Genomic DNA, 19,989 nt, shown 5'->3' on the forward strand with positions numbered 1-19,989 from the left:
GGCCGTCTGGATATTTGTATGAAGTGACTGTGATTAATAGACTGTGGATATTTATGCAAATTCATATCTTATAAACACGACTAGAAAAATGGAACCTAAGCGGAGAATTAGTTGAATATTTTATATATTTTCTGTGTATTTTTACATCTTTAAATTTTTCATAAATGCATAAAAATCCCCGGTCTAACGATTAGTCCTGCGAAACTTGCTTAAGTCGTTTAAGCTTTCGGATTAGTTTCGTATTCTTTGAGTTCCTAAAATGATCTACTTACATAATACTCGTCGAACCGTAGTAAGCACATGGATTGATTAATTTGAAAGTTTTCTCGAAAGGATGGTGAATGGTTATTACTCATCGACGTCATTAACACTTTCGCGATTATTTTATGAAAACGAATGTTAGGATACATCGTCAGGAGCCAATACAATTGTATGGCTGTAGTTGGTTAAAGCGGATTATTATTACGATACATGTAACAAGACAGTTTAAACGATATTAGTGAATGAACGTTGCTGGATTAGTAAATGTTACTCTTTAGTATCGATGAGAAATTTACGATCCTAACGTTAAGAAATAATATATAAACATAAAGTAAACGTTCTATGTACAGAATTCTACAATATTAAACGGCAGTCGTGGCTAAAAACGTGCATGAATAAAAACATTGAAAATAATAATAATATTACAAGCTTACTTTTCACGTACTTGACTCGTATCGCGTTACTATCTTTGTATGATACAAATGTATTTCATATACGCGTTGGTAATAAAAGTTCACGTTACACTGTGTATCCTGTTAAAATAAGAAAATTAAAAAGCTGGTATTATGTTGAAGTTTTGAACACGATTTTCCAATCAGACTTCGTTTATTCATATTATTTCGAACAATAAATTAATTAACATTATAATAAATTAATACAAAAGAACACTGTGGTACATTATCGATTAAAACTGATCCGAATAAAAATAACGCTAAAAAGGCAAAAGAAAGAAAGCAGATGACGAAACAATACTTACAGCAATTTACAACTTCGCTTAATTCGTACACTATCTATATTATAATAGTGATTTTCATCGACCGGAGTTAACATATACACCAACATTGTACTCTTAAAAACATCGGAGAAACACTTTATCTTTGTATTAAATTCACCAATGATACTTCTAAAATACTTTGTTCACAGAAAGTACTATGGAAATTTAAAAAATTCAAATATTTTTCTATTCGAACAACCGACAACACTATCAAACGTTCTCAAAATGAGAAATAATCAATTTCTTACACAATTGTCTGCGTCAAACTCGTGAAATACTTTATGTACACCGAGACAATAGATACAAACCTGCGCGAATGGCTCCCGATTGGTAGCAAATCGCGCGTTTCGATCACGAAAGTGTTAAATTAGTCTCGATTCGCCAGTTTTCCGCTTCCTTTCGAATGAAAGAAAAAAAAAAAAAAAAAAAAACAAAAAGAAATCGTCACTTGTACGCGAACGAACCTGCGAAACCTCGAAATCCTCCCGAAAACGGAGAAAAGAATACTGATCTGCCCTTAATCTACATTATCCGGCACGAATCTCGCCGCTCGTGCATCCACGCGATTTTAATGGCGTTCATATATGTACGCTCTTGTATAACCTGCGAAGAGGAAGCGCGAACATGTCTGTTACGCGTCGTTCCTCGAGTTCTCCGGAAGTTCGAGCGGAAATTCACACGATATCTCGCGTGACATTTCCTTAATACGATCTAGATCGGTTCTAGAGAATTGGACGCGGTAGTCGTCTGATTCTTTCACGTTGAATTTTATTCTTCGATCGATTTTATTCGATCGCCCACGTCGATCGTTCGTAGATCCGCGAATTGATGAATTCTAACTTATTATTCTTCGATCGGTCACTTTGATCCGCGAACGAATGAATTTTATCCGATTACTTTTCGATTATCCGCGTGGATCGTTCGTGGATTCGCGAATGGATCGGAGGATATCTCTCCGTTTGCGACACGTTTCACCTATCCGCGTGGTTCCTTCGAGCGAGCACCTATGGAGAAATCTACGACTCGTGTCGTGTTGGCGAACAGGATCGACCGATCGATCGATCGATCGCGCGCTACGACAACGCCAAAGAACGATGCGTCTGCCCGTTGTACGAGAGGGATTCGGCGTCCTCGAATCTCGCGTCCTCATCCGCCAGATCGACGCCGTAGTTGCTCGAGGTGTTGTCCTCCTCTGTAACAAAGAGCCAAAGCAAAAGGGTGGTTATTAAATTAAAGCCTGTTCGATATATACCGCCTCCGGGCATGCCACGCCGATTTCGATATCTCTCGATCTTCTACGGAACTGCTGCGAAACCGATGCTATCTTCGACTGACGATCGTGAACGAGACCGAACACCATGCGAATCGAAAACGTTCCGCGAGCTTTTTCTTCGATGGTGAGCCGAGCTGTTTTTCTTTTTTCTTTTTTTTTTTTTATATATCGCGAGCACATGGTGCGATCCATTGTATCGTGGGCGATAAGAAATGCCGTTAAACTGGCTACATACTTCGATTTTATACGTTATTCTCCTCTTCTTCTCCCTCGGCTCGTTATTATCGAACGCGTTGATCGATGACGTGACATGTGAACGGACGAGGAATTGAAATGTAAATGACACGCGAGACTTAATTCATTCTACTATATGGATGCAGAATAAACAGCTCGGTATAAGATTTTCAAGACAGATCGTAATGGATCGTTAACAAATTTTAATCAATTACGTGACTCTAATTTAGTTGTTGAAGAACGTATCTTTCTTCTTTTTTTCGTAACTAGCTAATCTTTTTCAATTTAAATTTGATAAACTGTCTTTTAAATGGGAACAAATACCGTTTAACGATGGGGAACGTATTATAAAATTATGTGAAGTAACGACGGTTATTTAAATACTTAATACCTGCAGACTTGTACGAAGGTGATCTTGTGCATTTTTTCTTGCGAGATATTCGCTTCAAGATCTTTTCCTTTCGATGGATTAAGACGTACGTTTTTAATTATACGATGAAATATGTAAAACGAAATAAAAGAAAAATTATTTTCTTATTCATAAGCCATAAGTCTATCACGAAGTGAACGATTTATCAATCAAATAACGTCAAAGTAAACAAGAACCGAGTTCTGTTTAACGATATAACTACCGACTTCATTTCACGCTTCGATTCATACGATTTTTCAATGATATTTCAACGTTATTATAATGTAAATCAACGTAACACAAAGCGCACGACAAGTACCACGTTTTTATATCTTTGACTTCGACTACTTTCAGAATCGCTAGCAGATATATGCTAACAAAAGGAAATAATAAATTGATGACAATTTCATGACTGTACGTAGAAAAAACAATAATATATGATATGGCACATGAATAAATCTTACATACGGATCGTTAGTTGCAAACATGGCATGTACCGCACGTTATTCATCATCGATATCATTCGTATGGTTTTATAAAAATGTCAACAGCTAGTGCGTGTCACAAAGTTAGATTTATCTATATCCGACTTAACAAAAACCGAAACGTTGCACCGTTACTCCGTCTTTATGGTTTGCTGCGTAAAGACAATGCAAATTATTCAAAAGCTTCTGTTCCTGAACGTGTTACGATCTCTTTTATAATTTGCGTAATAGCGAACCGTCATTGTATCGTTTCCCGATGTAATTACGATACATATAAGCGCGTTTGCAGCACGAAAGAAAGCCGCATTCAACTGCGTCTATTATAATTTAGAGAAAGGAACCTATTCTACGCGTTGTTCTCCACGGGAACAACGGTCGAAGGTAATAAACGCGTGAAAAATATAATATGCGATACGATACATCGACAGAATGTCACAGACAGGAAATTTATATCACCGCGATATAATTCTATTTTTCCAGTTTGTTTTATCGATTAACGATCTCTCCTTCGTTTTATTTATAAATTATTGTTCTACTAAAACACAGGCAATTTTATTATCAGTAGGTGGAATGAATCAGTAACTGATCCAAGTTACAGTTATGTTCCAAATAAGTTAAAAACGATCGATGCAAAAATTAAATATTTCGTAAAGTGTCAAGCTTTCAATAATTTTAGTTTATTATTAATAAAATGATACGAGGAATCAATTTACGCGACAAAATTAGTTTAGTTGTAGTAAATAAAAGAATAGAGTAGAATAACAAAAGAATAGAATAATATAGTAGCTATATAATAGAACGATAAAACTTTTTAAACAGCATAAAATTTTCCTTATTTCCTTTTCCTCTCTAGCTTAACTCGAAATCACTCTGTAAAATCACCCTTTATTGTCTATTTTATTGCGATTTTGCGATAGAAAATAAATCACTACTCTACTCGCAATTCTACCAGTGGTTTCATTCTCTACGATAGTTATTTTAATTTTATTGTTAGCGTGGGCATCGGAACTTATAAATAAATATCAATAACGTTAGCGAAATGGTGATCGATGTCGGAATACGTTTATACCGGTAGCAATTCAAGAAACCATCGTAATTTAATTGATACTGTAGGTACTTACGCGTGCCAAGTAGAGCATGCTACAAGTTCGATAAATTCTACTCGGGTTTGAAAAATCGTGGGTCGTGCCTGAGATAAAAGTCAGAATAATTTAGGATGCTAGACGCTGATGCGTAAACTTTCCCGTTTATGTCCGGCATGCAACAGGTTTCTACATCTACACAAACATTTTGTACACGCACGACAAAAGCATTTCATCGACTGAAAGAAACGAAAGAATCGTATCGACAGCTTTTTCTTCGATTAATACAATTCCACTACTTTTATATTTTATTGTGAAATAAGAAGCGAGATTATTCGTTGAATCTCTCTTTCAAGATTATTGAAAAGGACAAGAGAAGTAATTCAATATTTCTCAAAGTTTCTCAATAAATCTTTTCCCTTGTTCTTCCAAAAAAAGACTAAGAATCTAACTTCTAACACTCGTAAACAATTATAAAAACGCCAATGGTGAGAAATCTCTGTTCTAACAGGAAGCGCTGTTCTCTCAAACTATCAATCGACTCACAGCTTCGCTCGTTGAACGCGATAATTTCAAAATATTAATCGTCAAAATTTCACCGCGTCTCAAGAAATTCTATATGCATAGATTCATTGAAAAAATCATTCTAAAACGCCTGAACAATTACTCGTGTGAAGCATTAAATGTTGAATGAAAATAAAAATAAAAAAAAAAAAGACAGTGAATGCGACGCGTTGAAAATTTGTATAAAAATCGATCTAGTTCCATGGCGGTTCCCATGGCGTGGCGACAACGCAACAGTAGGAAGCGTAGCGAGAAACGAGAGTGCACACGCAACGAGGCATCGCAAACGGAACTCTAGAATTCCATGGCTAGCTCTCCTCTGGGTTTTCGCGATTGACTGTGTTTAACGGGCGAGACAAGCGAGCGTGTGGGCGCGTATATTCTCAGAGGCGACTCGAACAAGGCGAATTCCACGCTGGATTACGACGATCGCTTGCTTCGCAGACGGCTCGTGAATGGCCCACGCCTCCGAGAGAAATAGATAAATGACCAGACGCGTATTCCGCTTTATCACGGCATGGGAAACGCGGCCCCTCGACATCGGCGATCCCTTGCTAAATGCGAAATGAAATCGGAATGGAAGTGTCGACCGCCACGCTGTTACCGTCTGCGCTCGTTCCGCTTGCTCTCCATGAAAAACGAGTTCACGCTCTGCATTTCAACTTTTTCTCTTTCTTATTGCTCCTCTTCTTCCTTTTTCCTTTCTTTTTGCTTCTCGATGGTGTTTAACTTTGCGCGTTTTATAAATAATAAGGCAATAATGCAGAAAACACGTGAAACATTCTCCGAACTTTGAATTCAATGGGCAATTACGATTAGCAAGGAAGCAGTTAAATTTTGGTTTATTGGAAATTATTTAGATTTATAAAACGTCGTTGTCGTCTGTCACGAGTACTTGGAATATTTGTCCGATTCTCGTACGTGAAGTTACATTTGCAAGAAGCGACGTGCAAGTTGCTAGAATCTGGTACCGAACTTGTTGCATATAAAACGCACAATCGCTTTTCAAAATAAAAAGTATAATAAAAAAAAAAAAAAGAAAAATGCTAAAAATTCCATCTCCAATTATCAGTATCGATAGAAAACACCTATAAATCAATCTCATTGAAACAAATATATTTTATAATCCAACAGAGACCTACTCACGAACTTTCACCACCCATGAGTATGTGTATAACACATGTAATATACACTTCATTCAAGTCCAGCAAACAACTTTTTAAAACCGTAAAACTCATTCAAACGAATAAAAACACATAAAACGAAACCTATACAAGATGTAAATGTATCGCGTAAAATAATCAAATATCGCTATCGAGTCTTTGAATTTTGCTATTGAAATCTACTAAAGCCACAAAAACAACTGGCTGAAAATCATAAAACTCGTCAAATCCAATAAAACCAGCTAGAATCGTAAGAAAGGTAAAAGTATTGCGCAAAATAATCAAATATCGTGGTCGCGTATTTGGATAGGCGTGAAGCGTCGAGCTTCGCTACTTGAATACAGAGGCTACTTGGAACAGACAGGGCCCAGCCAACAGTATTCATTGACTAGCAAGCGCGTGTTATCTACGTAATCGCGTGTCGAGGACTTACCGATATAGAGAGGAGAGGTGTCGTAGGCGTTGCAGGGGCCGGCGTGTCGCGTCTCGAGGACGAAGCCGGTAGCGCAGGCGTCCTTGACGATGTGACACCAGCTTGGATAGGTGATATTGTTGGTGGCACACAACATGGTCGCCGATGGATCTCGATCACGGTGTGTCCGGTTCCGGACGCGCTCCCGCTTCCGGGGACAACGATAGGTACAGGTCACGCAACGTGGTCGGCCCGACTTCATCTCCGATAGACACGTCTGCCCCTCGCGACAACGAATCGTCGTACAGTCTGCGTTCTCTATAAAATAGCAAGACGAATCGTAGCGTAATCAGTGTTCTCTAAAAAGTATTAAGGCGAATCGTTGTACAGTTTGTATTCTCTATAAAACAGCAAAACGAATCGTAGTATACCTAGCCATTGTTTTAGAAAAAATATTAAAGCGAATCGTATATTCTCTACGAAGTGGAAAAAAGGAATCGTAGTACAGTCTGCGTTCTCTATAAAATGGCAAAAGGAAACATAGTACGGTAGAATTCGATTTATAGGAACTTGTCTATTCCGATTTTCTTCGCTACTAATTTTTATTCGAACAATAGAAGCTCGCGTTCAGACGGGTGAATTCAACCAGCAAAAGTTGAGTTAATTGGGCGTCAAATAACATTTCGATTCGATAGATCGAGTTCTACCGTGCAATCTGTGTTCTTTATGAAATAGAAAAATGAATTACAGTACAGTCTACGTTCTATAAAAAGAAATAACAGAAAAAAACGGCGTTGTCACGCATTCACCGAACGAATGGAAATTTTTTCGAATGATTAATATCGATGGGTTTTGATTCGAGTTCGTTTTACGAGTAGAACGGTATTCCTTTTGCTCTTTGATGATCTCTCAGACGGAAACTGTAGATACGACGTATGCTGATGAGTCTGGAGGCTCGTTTGTGTTTTATAAAGGCGCTTGTGAAGGATTAAGTCTGCTGCAGAATCGTTTTTGTTTGGATAACTGTTCCTCCTTTTTTCATCTCGATGGATGATGATGTAACCCGAATGTTAAAAATCTTTTCCCTCTAGAAAAAGTGTGCAATGGAATTGAATTTAAGAGCCTTCGCTCGTCTGTGATCGCCTCTTCGTATACGAATGTTACTTCATTGTTTATTAACTCCATGGTCCTTCAATTTTTACTTCCCATTCCTGCTTTAGTTTTAATCTTCAAACGTTAATTAACTGGGCGATAAATATATTTGTTTCCGGTAAAACTGGCTTCAAATTTGTATACGATATATCTTTTTTTCGTACAAAACCACGTGTTTCTATTACCAGCGTCCAATAAAAACTAATTCTTCTCGTTGGTTAAAGAAGATTCGACCCTCGAAGGATTAGCACAGAAACGAACCTCCCCAGCTTCTCTGTATTTCCCATCGTAAGAAAAAAACGATTCGGCCAAGAATGAAGCAAAGAGATTAGCAGAATCGAGCGATGTTTCGTCAAAGTCCAACTTGACAAACGTCCCACAAACATTTCGATTATATTAAAGAACCTTCTCTGAAAGTCTAAACTGGTACCGTCTGAGAAACGCAAGTTCACGATCGTTCCTTGTACCAAGACCTTGAGAGCTCAAACGGATTGACCTCATCGCGGAAGATCGAGTGGCAGGCAAAGTCACGGATGTGGATTGATTTTCGCGAACGCGAGACATCACCGGGGAACGTGCACGTTACATAATAACAAATGGCACTGGAAGGAACTGGCTAGTAGTAGAGCTACTGTGACGAGGCAGAAACGAGAGACAGGTTCAATCGTCGAATTAGACGCGCTCTATCTTCGTCCACTCGGTAGATTCGTGCGGTGACTCGTTCGCAGACACGATTACTGCAATAATATGTCGTTACACCTACTTGGGTCAATGGCCCACTTCTCACGGAGGGATCGTGTAATGTATTGCTCATTTTTCATCCTGCCAGTCGTCAATGCGTACGCGACCCGATGAAACGTTACGCAATTCGTACATCGACCGTCTACATTCGGATAAATCACTCATTTGCTCGAATGACACGATTGTTTCAAAATTCGCAATTTGAACTTTTGAGTAAATATAGCTGATACCGAGGCACGAAGCTGTTTAGTTCGTGCGAAGTGTCTCTCTAATATCCTTTCGCTAAAAAATTTAATTTACGATAAAGATTTAAATTTACGACGATGTAAAATATTTCGAGGCAGTCTCAGATACGTAAAAGTTTACCAAACCTCGATCTATGTTGATCTATGTTCCACTCTTATGAAACTAAAGTATATATTTAATATAAAAATAACCGAATTCTCCATTCTGAAGATTTACGATACTAACAATTTACGAAAAAGAAGCTTCAATTATTTTACGAAGAAATCTGAAAGTACGTAGTCGACGTTTAACAGAACTTAGAGTGTTGTTCGATCGCTTGATTTACAATAATTGAAAATAAATCCATAATTTAGAACGATCAATATACAGCTTCTTTTCATTTCCAATTTCAATAACGTCGAGGAAATTTTAAATGCTTATTAAAAAATGAGAAAAAAGAAACAAGAATTTATGAATTAGACAAAACCATAAAAGTGTTAAATACATTTAGTACACGGTATATTTAATTGCCATTATAAGATCAATAACGCAGATGGTGCACATCTACCGTATGATAGTCTATATCGATCTGTCATGGGCCACTGTTATAAATATCAATTATTCTCGAGCATCGTATGAGGTATATTTGTTTGTCTGCCGGACGTCTGACGTATAAAATGGCGGACGTAAATTCTTTGTCTAGTCTAGGGTTCCTAGTGCACGTGTAAGCCACGATCGGAGCAATCATCATATCACTCGCGTGTGTAGTTGTAGTCTGTGTTGTCTGTACCACGTGGCTGTACTAGATTAATATTAAGTGATTCACGCTCCGTAATGCGATCCTTGTTGTTAGACACGATGCTTAGGCTACGTGCGTACTTTTATATGAAAGTCTACTCGATGCTGGATCTCATTGCCTGTTACACGCTGGCTAGCGTTACATTGTTATACATTGAGAGACATCTGCTTAGAGGGAGCAATTGGATTTATTAAGACACATTACGCAAATTGTAGTACCGAGAACATTATATTAATGAGAATACAACGCTGCATCTTTATTAGAAAAATATATGGGAACGCGTGTTATGGGACATGTCGAAAACAACCACTTGCTCCCTACGAGCGTAATGGACAAAGCATCTGTAGAAATTATGTTATCGTCCTTTTGTTATTATATAGTATTATTGATAACATTGTTATTTTATTGCGACGAGAGTTATTATTACCTTCTTTCTTTTTAGATATTTTCTTACGTTGCATTAGTTATATTTACGTAGTTATATGGTGACAGTATATAGCTAACAGTGAAAATATGAAGATAAATGATCCGTAAATCTAGCTTTTGTTATTTTTAATTTATTATTTCTTATTATTATATTTATTTATCATTTTTGATATATATATTATTCTTAACTATATTCTATATTATTTTTATTATTTAAATTCAATCGAAACTGTTTACATCTAACCCGAATTTTCGTAAAAAGCCTATAATAACATATTTATGTCTGAATTACAAGTATCTTTATCGTCATCGCTAAAAATAATTATATTCTCATATTTTACTCCTAGTATAATGTATTCCAAATTTTTTTAAATATGAAAAAAGACTTCATATGCATTATGCCTGGCACGCTTTATCAATATAATTTCTCGCGATCGAAGGATGCTTGCAAAGTAATAATTCCGCAACCTACCACGAAAGAGGTTGTCAAGGAAAAGGATTGACAGCATCAAAGGATATACTTCTTAAATCATCACTATAATCATACTATATTTCACCTGACGTTTCGTAAGATATTTGTACGGTAAAGAGATATCAAGGTAATCATGCCGGTTCGTGCACGTTTCCGTAGTTCAATCAGCACCTACATTGTGTCAATGCTACTCCAAGTTGAATGACCAATGACCCTCGTGCAAGGCGTTGCATAATATTACGTTCTGTTTCTTAGTCATTACGTATCAAACGATACGATAAATCGCAGTGCCTCGTTGCCTTTGACATTTAAGCCGAATCATTCACAGTGTACATACGTAATTATGTAATAACAGGCGCGCGGCCGCAGAGAAACAAGCAGAACAAACGTTTATTGAGACGATTCGGCAAGATTGTTTGCATTATTCTTCCCTTCAAAAGAATCTTTTAACACGTGCAATTCGCGGAACGGATGATTTCCGCGAATCTCTATATTTCCAGATCCAGGTATTCTTATAACAATTATTTATTTGTTAATTAAATTTCAAACTCGTCGGAACGATGAATATTGGTTATTGATCAAATAATCGGAAACAAGAAATAAAAAAAATTTCAATTATTATTGTATATTATTATAAAGTATAAATTATAAAATGTAGATTTCTATGAATAAATGAAAATATCGAAGATTAACGAAATAATTTCGATAAAATATCGACGATTTCTAATCTGCACAAGAGACCTCTCTTATTTGCGAGTTCGTCAAATATATCATATTGAACCGCTGTCTACGAAAATATAGCAACACGTTACTTGACACGCCTCAATAGAGCTGTAAATTTGTAAAGCACCAACGACATCTTCGACGAATACGAAGCTGTTTGCAAATCCGCGATATAACATGCTTATGATTTATGATTCATATATGTGATGAGGGTCAACGCAAGAAGGAATGCACGCGGCCAGCCATTACGTATACGTATAAGCATTATGGCTCACGAATGGGCATATGTTCGTGAGGCACGTGCTCGTTAAAGAGAAATACGCTTCGTCTTTCAAGCATTATATTGTCTTATTTATGCATTTATTTACTCCCTGTAATACGTAACATCGTTCGACAGCAAACGTCATTCGACGTGCGAAGTGATCACCGATTCCGATAAGTGATTAATCAATATCATGAAATAACTGAAAGATATTCTTAATAATACGATATTATTTCGATATCATTTCAATGTATTTACGACAAATTATTTTATCATAATCTACCTTGTAATTATATTGTACGTACAATTATTACATGTTATTCTAATTTTAAATAATTTGAACGGTTTATACAAAACTTTGTGTCAAATTTTCATCTGATGTCCCTGCTGTCACTTAAAAGATTATCGCTATTTTTGTATTAAATCGAAGATTTAAAAATGTTTTGTAAAATTGCAAAATTTTAACAATCGTTATGTTTTAAACATTTAACGCTATCGTTTATTAGCACGTGTGTTTATTAACCGTTGTACGAATTGCCCCAACAGCGGCGAGCGCATCGAAGCTATTTGAATTACAATGCCGATGTTAATCCGGATTTCCTTAATATTTCTTTGCTTGTAGTACTTTCTTAGCAGACTAAAAATAGCATGGGATCGTGGTAATGTTAATCGCTACGATAAAAAGCCGGAGTGCATGAAAAAGGAAAGAAAAACAAGAATGAAGAGGAAACGGAGAAATGAGAAGCGGACAGCAGATGAATGAACCGTTTAATAGGCGGTTAAGTCAAAGAGCATGTAATAACTTCGTACCGAACAAACTCTTTCAACGAAATTTATTTGTTTTTCTCCATAAATTAAGCGTAATTTACGGTGTTTCATTTCACACGCCTACGCAGCCGTTCGTATGATTTAAAACAGTGCAGTTACTCGAGAGTTAAAATTGTATTCCGCTGAATATCTTTATGAAAAGAACGGCCGTGCTTTTAACTCCTCGCAACCCAATTCTTTCTTCCCTCTTCAAAGTGTCCCTTGTTATTTCATTTTATACAAATTCTGTGCTAAAAGGATAGATTGAAAATAAAATTAATAGCTGGCTATTAATTTTCCATCGAATAATTCGATTCTTAATTACACGAGAAAATAAGTCGTTTAAGCGAATCTGGAGAATCGCACGGTATAAACTTATACAGTACGCGTCTGTCTCCGATAATTCATTGACTTGGACACGAACGTTGTGCGCTGAATAACTGTAGTTATCAGTTGCAAACGTCGCAAAGTGATTGGGTAAGAAGAACTGAACTTTACGTCTTTTAAATTCAATAGTAGCAAGGAACTTGGATTTTAATGAAACGGGTATGTAAACGAGTACAGCGCAATGTATGTATTTGTGTCGTTCGTATTAGGATGTTAGAATATGCCTATGCCGATAGAATGCTAGAATATGTCAATACCGATTGAATGTTAGAACATGTTCTGTTAGAATATGTTTAAACCGTTCGGACTATCCGAGCTCTCAAGTTTCTTCGGAACACGCGTTGATTGCTTGTTCAAAATTCGTCACGACCACCCTTTCACGCGTCCTTGACGCGCCTTCTTCCGGCGTGGCACCCGAACTGACGCGAGATGTCCGGTTTTTCGGAAAGGTCGCAATACTCCTGCAGGTCAGTAACCTCGGTATCTTGTACGATTGCAATATGGTTTCAAAGTTCCCTTCGAAGATACTGAGTTTGTAACATGTTCCTGGCTATCGAGTGCGAAATAAAGCAAAAATGTTTAATGCAATTTGCTCGTGCTCCCCTAATAAGCTTTAAGATTCCGACTCGAAAGTAGCTCCTTTTACGATCGTGCTATAAACTTTACCAAGGAATACCTGGCGTGGTTCCTTGCGTGTTCCGGACGGGAAATTATATTAATTTTATCTGATAGTTAATACCCCGTTAAATGACAATTAGACTACTCTTGTTTATTTATTTATTACTATAATTATTCTTCATATATAAATATTTTAATTTTCCCTTCATCTTAAAAGAGTTCGAAATTATGTACAGTCACGTCGTGTCAATCTTTTTACATAATTACGCTATCTACAAATAGAGCAATTGATTTTGATCATTTCGGTGATATACTCGGAGACACGCGCGTCAATCGTAATTAATGAGACGTGGTTATTAATAATGCGGAGGAAACATGGGGTAGCTCAAAGCAATATCCTTTTCGGAACTCGTTCTACCAGTCGTAACAAAGTAACGGATAGAACCGTTGCGTTGCTGCGGATTCGTGGCTAGTTCTCTCTTAGGGATCCGATATAATTAATTAGCAACGGCATTAAATGGACACGTCAGCAGGAACCAGTTGTTAGTTCCGTAATTAACGATTCAGGATAACATCGGCTTTCTTTGTCCGTTATCATTTTCTGTTTATCTTACGCCGATTACATTTCGGTGACCGTAATTGTAATTTAGAAAATTGTTAGACTAAAATAAATTTCTAAACGAACATTGATTTTTATCGATGATTTTCAACGACGATTTAATGAGTTTTTAAGAAATATTTTATTATATTCGATGCATACTTAAGAGTGTCAAATTAAAAGAATAACTTTCAAACATATTTAACCAACAAAGTGTTTATTAATCTATGATATCTTTGTTGGACAGGCAAATTTCATTTAAAAAACGATATCGAAATAATAACGTTAAAATACCTTAATATTGCTTAAGAGCCGCAATAACATCCACCATCAAGAACACGGAAAGTCCCATAAAAATGAAACGTTACAATCTCGTCCCTCCATTTACCCCGCATGCAATAATCTCTCTGACAATCTCTTCAACGTCCATGCAAACGGATAATTTCCCCCGGAACTTGCCCGAAGAGTGAAAAAGGTTGAGGCGCGAAAAAAATTTGATGCGCGAGAAAACCATGCCAATGTATGGAGGAGCTATTAGCGGCGAGCAAAAAGAAATAAGCAAATTACTTAACGCCTATGCTGGCGCGAGAAGATGGCACCGCGTGTACGAGAGGTCCGAGAATATCAAAGAATCCGGACCGGCGGGGCCAGAGGTGGAAAGGAAGAAAAGAGAGAGACTGGGAAAAGCTCGCACATATTACCGTATGCATATTTGCAGACACGTGCACTTTCGCGCCTCGGATCCTCGAGGAAGACGATTATTTACATCGCGACACCTCCTCGTTAAGGCGGCTGGTTTATTTACTTATTTACTTCCTTGTCATTCGTGTGTACCGTTTCTTCTTCCTCTCGCGGCTGTCTACGTCTCTTTCGTCCTTTTTTCCCTCTCTTCCTTCCCTCTTTTTTCCTCTCTTTCTCCGCTGCTTCTCTTCCTCGTGTCTCGATCGAAGGAAGTTTTTACGTTTCGCCGGAGCCTCTATTAACTCGAGCGTTAAAATTTCTGAATTCCACCGGAACGGGAAAACAGAAACAGAAAAGCCGATGGCCGATGTTCGCTGAACAATTCATCGGTTTTTAGCAGGTCTCGTCCAAGCGGCATCCACGCGTTTTATTCGACGAGGACGATGGAATTTTACGAGAAAACACGATGTGCAGCATGACGTTTGGTCGTAAAAAGTGTACTTATTTTTGAAGGTGTTTTATCGACTAGTATTTTCTACTTGACGTAATATCGACTACGAATTATCGATGATTTATAAACGAATTTGGTTTCGAATTAATCCTATCGTAATGAATATACATCTTTTGAACAGAAATATATCTACAGACGTACAACGATGAAAAATAATAGCGATAATCACGGGAGTAATTCCTTTGTTTCCAAATTGAGGCAGTACAACGAAATCAGTTGTTGCGTCGAATATTTCCAATTACTGGTATTTTACTGATATAATTTTCTCCATTGAATTACTCAATTTGTCGAGTATTTTTTCATTACCAAAATGACAGAGGTAAGAATAAACATTTTATCCACGAAACGTAGCGTTCTCTTCGCGTCGAAATTGACAACGATAGATCGTAACAAAGTTTACAGCTCGAATATCTATCGAAGTAAATAATTAAGATGTTTCGATGTTTCTTGCTATGGATACGAGAACCGAAGTTACCGATGAGTAAAAGTAAAAACATGTTCCTGAACTTGTTACGAACGAGGCAAGAACGAGATTCTTTTCACTTAGCAGATAGCTATTCGCTTAGTATAAAAATATATTCTCGATTTGCGTGCATCACTGATACGACGTATAATCATCCCTTGTCTCTTTCTTCGGATCTTGTTTTACGATACGAAACCAAGATTATATCGATCGAAGAGATCAGTTTGAATAAACGTATCGTTATTTACAGGAACGAATTGCAACCTGTACTTAGGAAATTACGTTTCAGAAAAAAATTAAATTGACTATGGTATCAAGAACAAACAAACGATGTTTATTTTCGTCTGCACATTTATCTCAACTAATACGCATTCTGTTCATAAAGGAAGATTAACATGTCGTTCAACGCTATACATACATATGTATGTAAAGCGCATTTCTACGCGTTCTGCCAGCTAAGTGTTAACCCATGTCGGGTCAGACGTTAACACATCGAGGATGAGACATTTTCTCGTGAATTTTACTGCGGGATAAACAACTTCGGTAAAAGGTATAATAGAAATTCTATTATTGCAATCAAGTTATAATAAACTCTTGTTGATACGGTTATCCGAACGTGAATTTTACTAGAAATTTACTAGAAATTGTAATATTTATGGAATGAAATTTTAATTGAATCTCGACTCAATAAATTACAGTTGACTTTATCCGCTTGTCTGAACGCGAACTCCTATTCTGTATTATAAAATTTCGTCCAATAAATATACTTAGCTCTGCCGTACTTTCAAACAGGCTCGAACCTAAACGAAATATTCCAGAAGGAATCTCTACAATTTTCCTTGCATATTGAAAATTACGATCGATCATAGTTATTCGCACTGATTTGAAAATTAGATAATCGAACACCGGTATAATAACAACGTGATAATAAAATACGAGTACAGTGGTACGATGAAACAAAGAGGTACGTGTCTCCTTCTCGCATCCCCGTTACGAGCAGACAAATTCGGCCAGAATTTCCGCTGCAACGCAAGGCGACGTATCGTCCCGTGCGTCGGAGTATACAGTTATCCGATCGGAATATTCAGAAACCGCGAACGTTCTCTCGTAGCTCCATCGTCGATGTGTCTGCTGAGACCAGGGATCCGGTAGATTTCGCGGCAGCCGCGGTCGAATGCAGCTCGCATCGGCCCGTTACCACGGCGATATGTAAAACGCAGTCACGGGCGGACGATGCACGGTTTGCATACGGGCAAAGGTTCTTTTCGCCGATTGTTTACAGTATTGAGGAGCGGGCGAGCACGAGGACGAACGGTCGAGAAGTGGAAGGTCGAAGAGAAAGGGTGCGGCGAGGGGCAAACTTTTCAAGCGAGCGAGCGAGCGAGTAAGTCGAGTGAGCAGGGTAAGACGCGTGGGCAAAGGAGGAGACTCGCTGCCTCAAGAAGCGAGTATTCGAGCGGAGGCATGCGCCAGTGAATGTCGATGTCGAGACGCAGACGCGCGGACGTTGATATGGTTGCAAGGAACGGACGAACGAACGAACGAACTGGCTTGGTGCATGGTCGTGGAGTGCAAGAGACGGAGAGGAAAGATCGGTGCGAGAAAGAAAGAGAGAGATAGCCGGATTCGGCTGGTGGATAAAACGGGTGGATCGACCTGGAGAGAAAAGGAGAGAGCAGATCTTGCACAAGTCCGGCGAAAAAAGAAGAGCTTGGCGCGGACGCCGCGCCACGCCGCTCGCCGGTGACCAGACACCATGCCGCACCGTGCACGGTGTTACTGACGAGGAAAGGTTGAGCAACGCGCCTCCAGCCTTCCCGACCACGAGAGAAAAACATCGACTTTCGAAAAGGGCCCCTGCCGCTCTCGTGTCACCGGACTTTGCCTTTTTAGCGGGACCCCTCTCGAAATTCGAAGGGAACCAACCGGCCCGGCCCGGCCCGGCCCGTACTCGCTCGCGAAAGCGGATGGATCCTACAGATAGGGAATGGATTAGAGAGATACGCGTTCGTTCTTCGAGATATGAATGTTTTGCGGGTTAAATCGATATCGTGTGAAATGTAGGTGCAGTCGGTGGGAATGATCGAAGATTCAGCTCTTAGAACATTTTTAGTAGTTGTTTCGTCGTTTCTTTTCACGATATCGAATCGTACTTGTGATAGATTAAAGAAGTATTTGACTTCAAAAAGATAATTCAAAGTTAGAATAATTAATATACCGTTTGATGGGCTAAAACTTTTGTACAAACCAAAGTCGATGACCAAGCTCTAACTAGGAAGATATTCAGAATGTTTCGTGTATCTTTTAAAATGTTTATGTATCGCGTGTGGACTCCTCGACGTTACCGAGGTCGGAGAACGATTGTAAAGTTATCGCTCAAGTCACCCTTGAAGAGCTATCATATCGGATTTAAATTCCAGTCGTCTTGAAATAAGTTCGCAAAATGATAGTAAAGTATTCGTTGCCTCGTTTTCCAATACTCGGTATTCCTAAACATTACGGCAAATGAAACATCAAGGTATATTTAAACACCACACCGAGAATGTAGGATTACATCTTTGTACTATAACAGACGATGCCTATCGTCTTCGACGTTATTTAATCCCAAAAACATCCCCCGTCGAAAATTTCAGACAAGCATGGAGTATCAACAAACCTTCGAAGTTTCTTCGTGTCTGAAATCTAAACTGATATTTCTCGAAGCGAGATCCGCGGGGGTGCGTCACGACGTATCGTTCGCACATCGAACGGTCCTCCGTAGAATCTTGTTGCGCGCGGAATCTCGGATAAACGTTCGCTTCTCTTTCTCTTCGCGTGGCCCCTCTTTCCATCGGCTCCTTTTCTCCCTCTTCTTCGACTTCATTTTCTTGTTTCTCCTCGTCTAACCGTCTCCCTATATTTCTCTTCCTCCTTTTTCGCTCCCTGCATATGCAGGACTCCCTTCTGGTTCCCCGGTCGTCGACGTTCTCTTTCTCTCTGTCCGCGCGTATCCTACTCCCTGTTCGTCGTCGGCGCACGTCCCTCCCTCTCTCCTCTCTCTTTTCCTCCCGCGGCGTCGACCAGTCGAAAAAGACGGTACGTATGGCATACCTCGCGCAGAGTCGTGCCACGAGGCCTTCTTCGTGCGAGGTACTCAACCTTCTTTGCATCTACCGGTCTCCTCTCTTACCTTCTTCTCGGACGGTAAATGTCTGACCTCGTGCGACCCACCTGTTCTCCTGAAGTAGAGAGGTAAGGTCTTCGTCGGACACGGAGGAGAAATAGGAAGAGCAGCCAGCAGCCAACGGCAGCGGGCAAAAAGTGGGAAGGAGTAGCAGGAGGTTGGAAGCAGAGGCAAAACGGAATCGTTCTAAAACCTGATAGAATCGCAAAACGAACGATCCGCGGTTTCACTGTGTGTACCATCATAGTCCAGCGATGGAGTCGCCTTTGATCTCGACCATGCTGGATCACGGAAGTCGTTCCGAGAATAAAGGATGAAGTTCAGCTGGTAGACGCTACCGCAGGCATCAAAGATACCCCGGTGTCGAGCTTCTTTCGAGTCGAAACTACTGGAGGAATTTTTGGCGGGCGGTTTCTGTCGGAGAAGACGCCAGAGAAAATAGAGAGATTCTCTTTTTTTTTCTTTTTCATCGTCCGCTGAAGCTTTCCGCTAAAACTTGATTCTTCTGCGTTTCTCGTCTCTCCCCTTGTTCCCTGATTTGTTCCTTGTTGGTTCTTTTGTTTGCGCGTCGTTTCGACCTCCTCGGAGCATCAGGCAGCCGTGATGCCATTCACCGGCCGTTCACGAGTGCCGCGGATAAAATTTCGGTCTTCAAATCGGGATGGGAATAGTTTGTTGTTTCGCGAGTTCCCGATTTAGATGGTCGTAACGTTCCGTCGCGGCAACGCCGGATGGACCCGCGACCGACTCTCACCGAAATCCGAAAGAGCACGCGAGAGGGCGAGTTATCGGCCTGGAATGAAAATAAGGCTACACGCGGTTTGTTATTTTAGAAGACGTCTAACTCTGCATAATTTGTGGATCGAACTGCTTCGTTGTCTCACTCCCTCCGTTCTCTTCTTCGTTTCCACGAGAATCTTGAAAATGCGACCAAGGCACTGGAGTTTCTCTGATCGTTTTGACGTCATTACATGCATCCAGCTGATATTTTGCGGTAACACGCTGGCTTTATTTTAACGCAACGTGTATTTCGAATATCCAGGAAGTGCATCAGGATTGTTTGGAAATTGAGTGGTGCATGGATATATCTAGTTTCTGAGATTTTCATAGGTAGATTTGAAGATATTCTAGTTTTTTTTTTTTTTGCAGTTATTAAGCAATCATGATAATTATAAATATATCAGTATGATTTATTAGACTGTGCATACCTGAAGATAATTTCTTCTACGTTTAAAAGTTTAAAGTTTATACGTTCAACAAAAAAAATCGTGATTCCCAATAATATTAACGAATGACAAATATC

The 19,989-nt window shown here is 39.0% G+C and overlaps 1 protein-coding gene across 1 annotated transcript in view; it reads right to left on the reverse strand.

Moving 5' to 3' along the window:
* Positions 1–848: 848 nt before the first annotated feature.
* Positions 849–19,989, reverse strand: part of LOC139992056 (follistatin-A-like) — a 59,946-nt gene continuing 40,805 nt past the window's right edge. The window contains exons 5-6 of the mRNA XM_072012575.1: positions 6,680–6,976; positions 849–2,228 (exon numbers count right to left, since the gene is read on the reverse strand). Of these exons, the coding sequence (XP_071868676.1) occupies positions 2,110–2,228; positions 6,680–6,976 (416 nt within the window). The 3' untranslated portion in view covers positions 849–2,109. The remainder of the gene's footprint in view (positions 2,229–6,679; positions 6,977–19,989) is intronic.

This window comes from Bombus fervidus, chromosome 11, assembly GCF_041682495.2.
Source record: "Bombus fervidus isolate BK054 chromosome 11, iyBomFerv1, whole genome shotgun sequence".
Classification (NCBI taxonomy): Eukaryota; Metazoa; Arthropoda; class Insecta; order Hymenoptera; family Apidae; genus Bombus; species Bombus fervidus.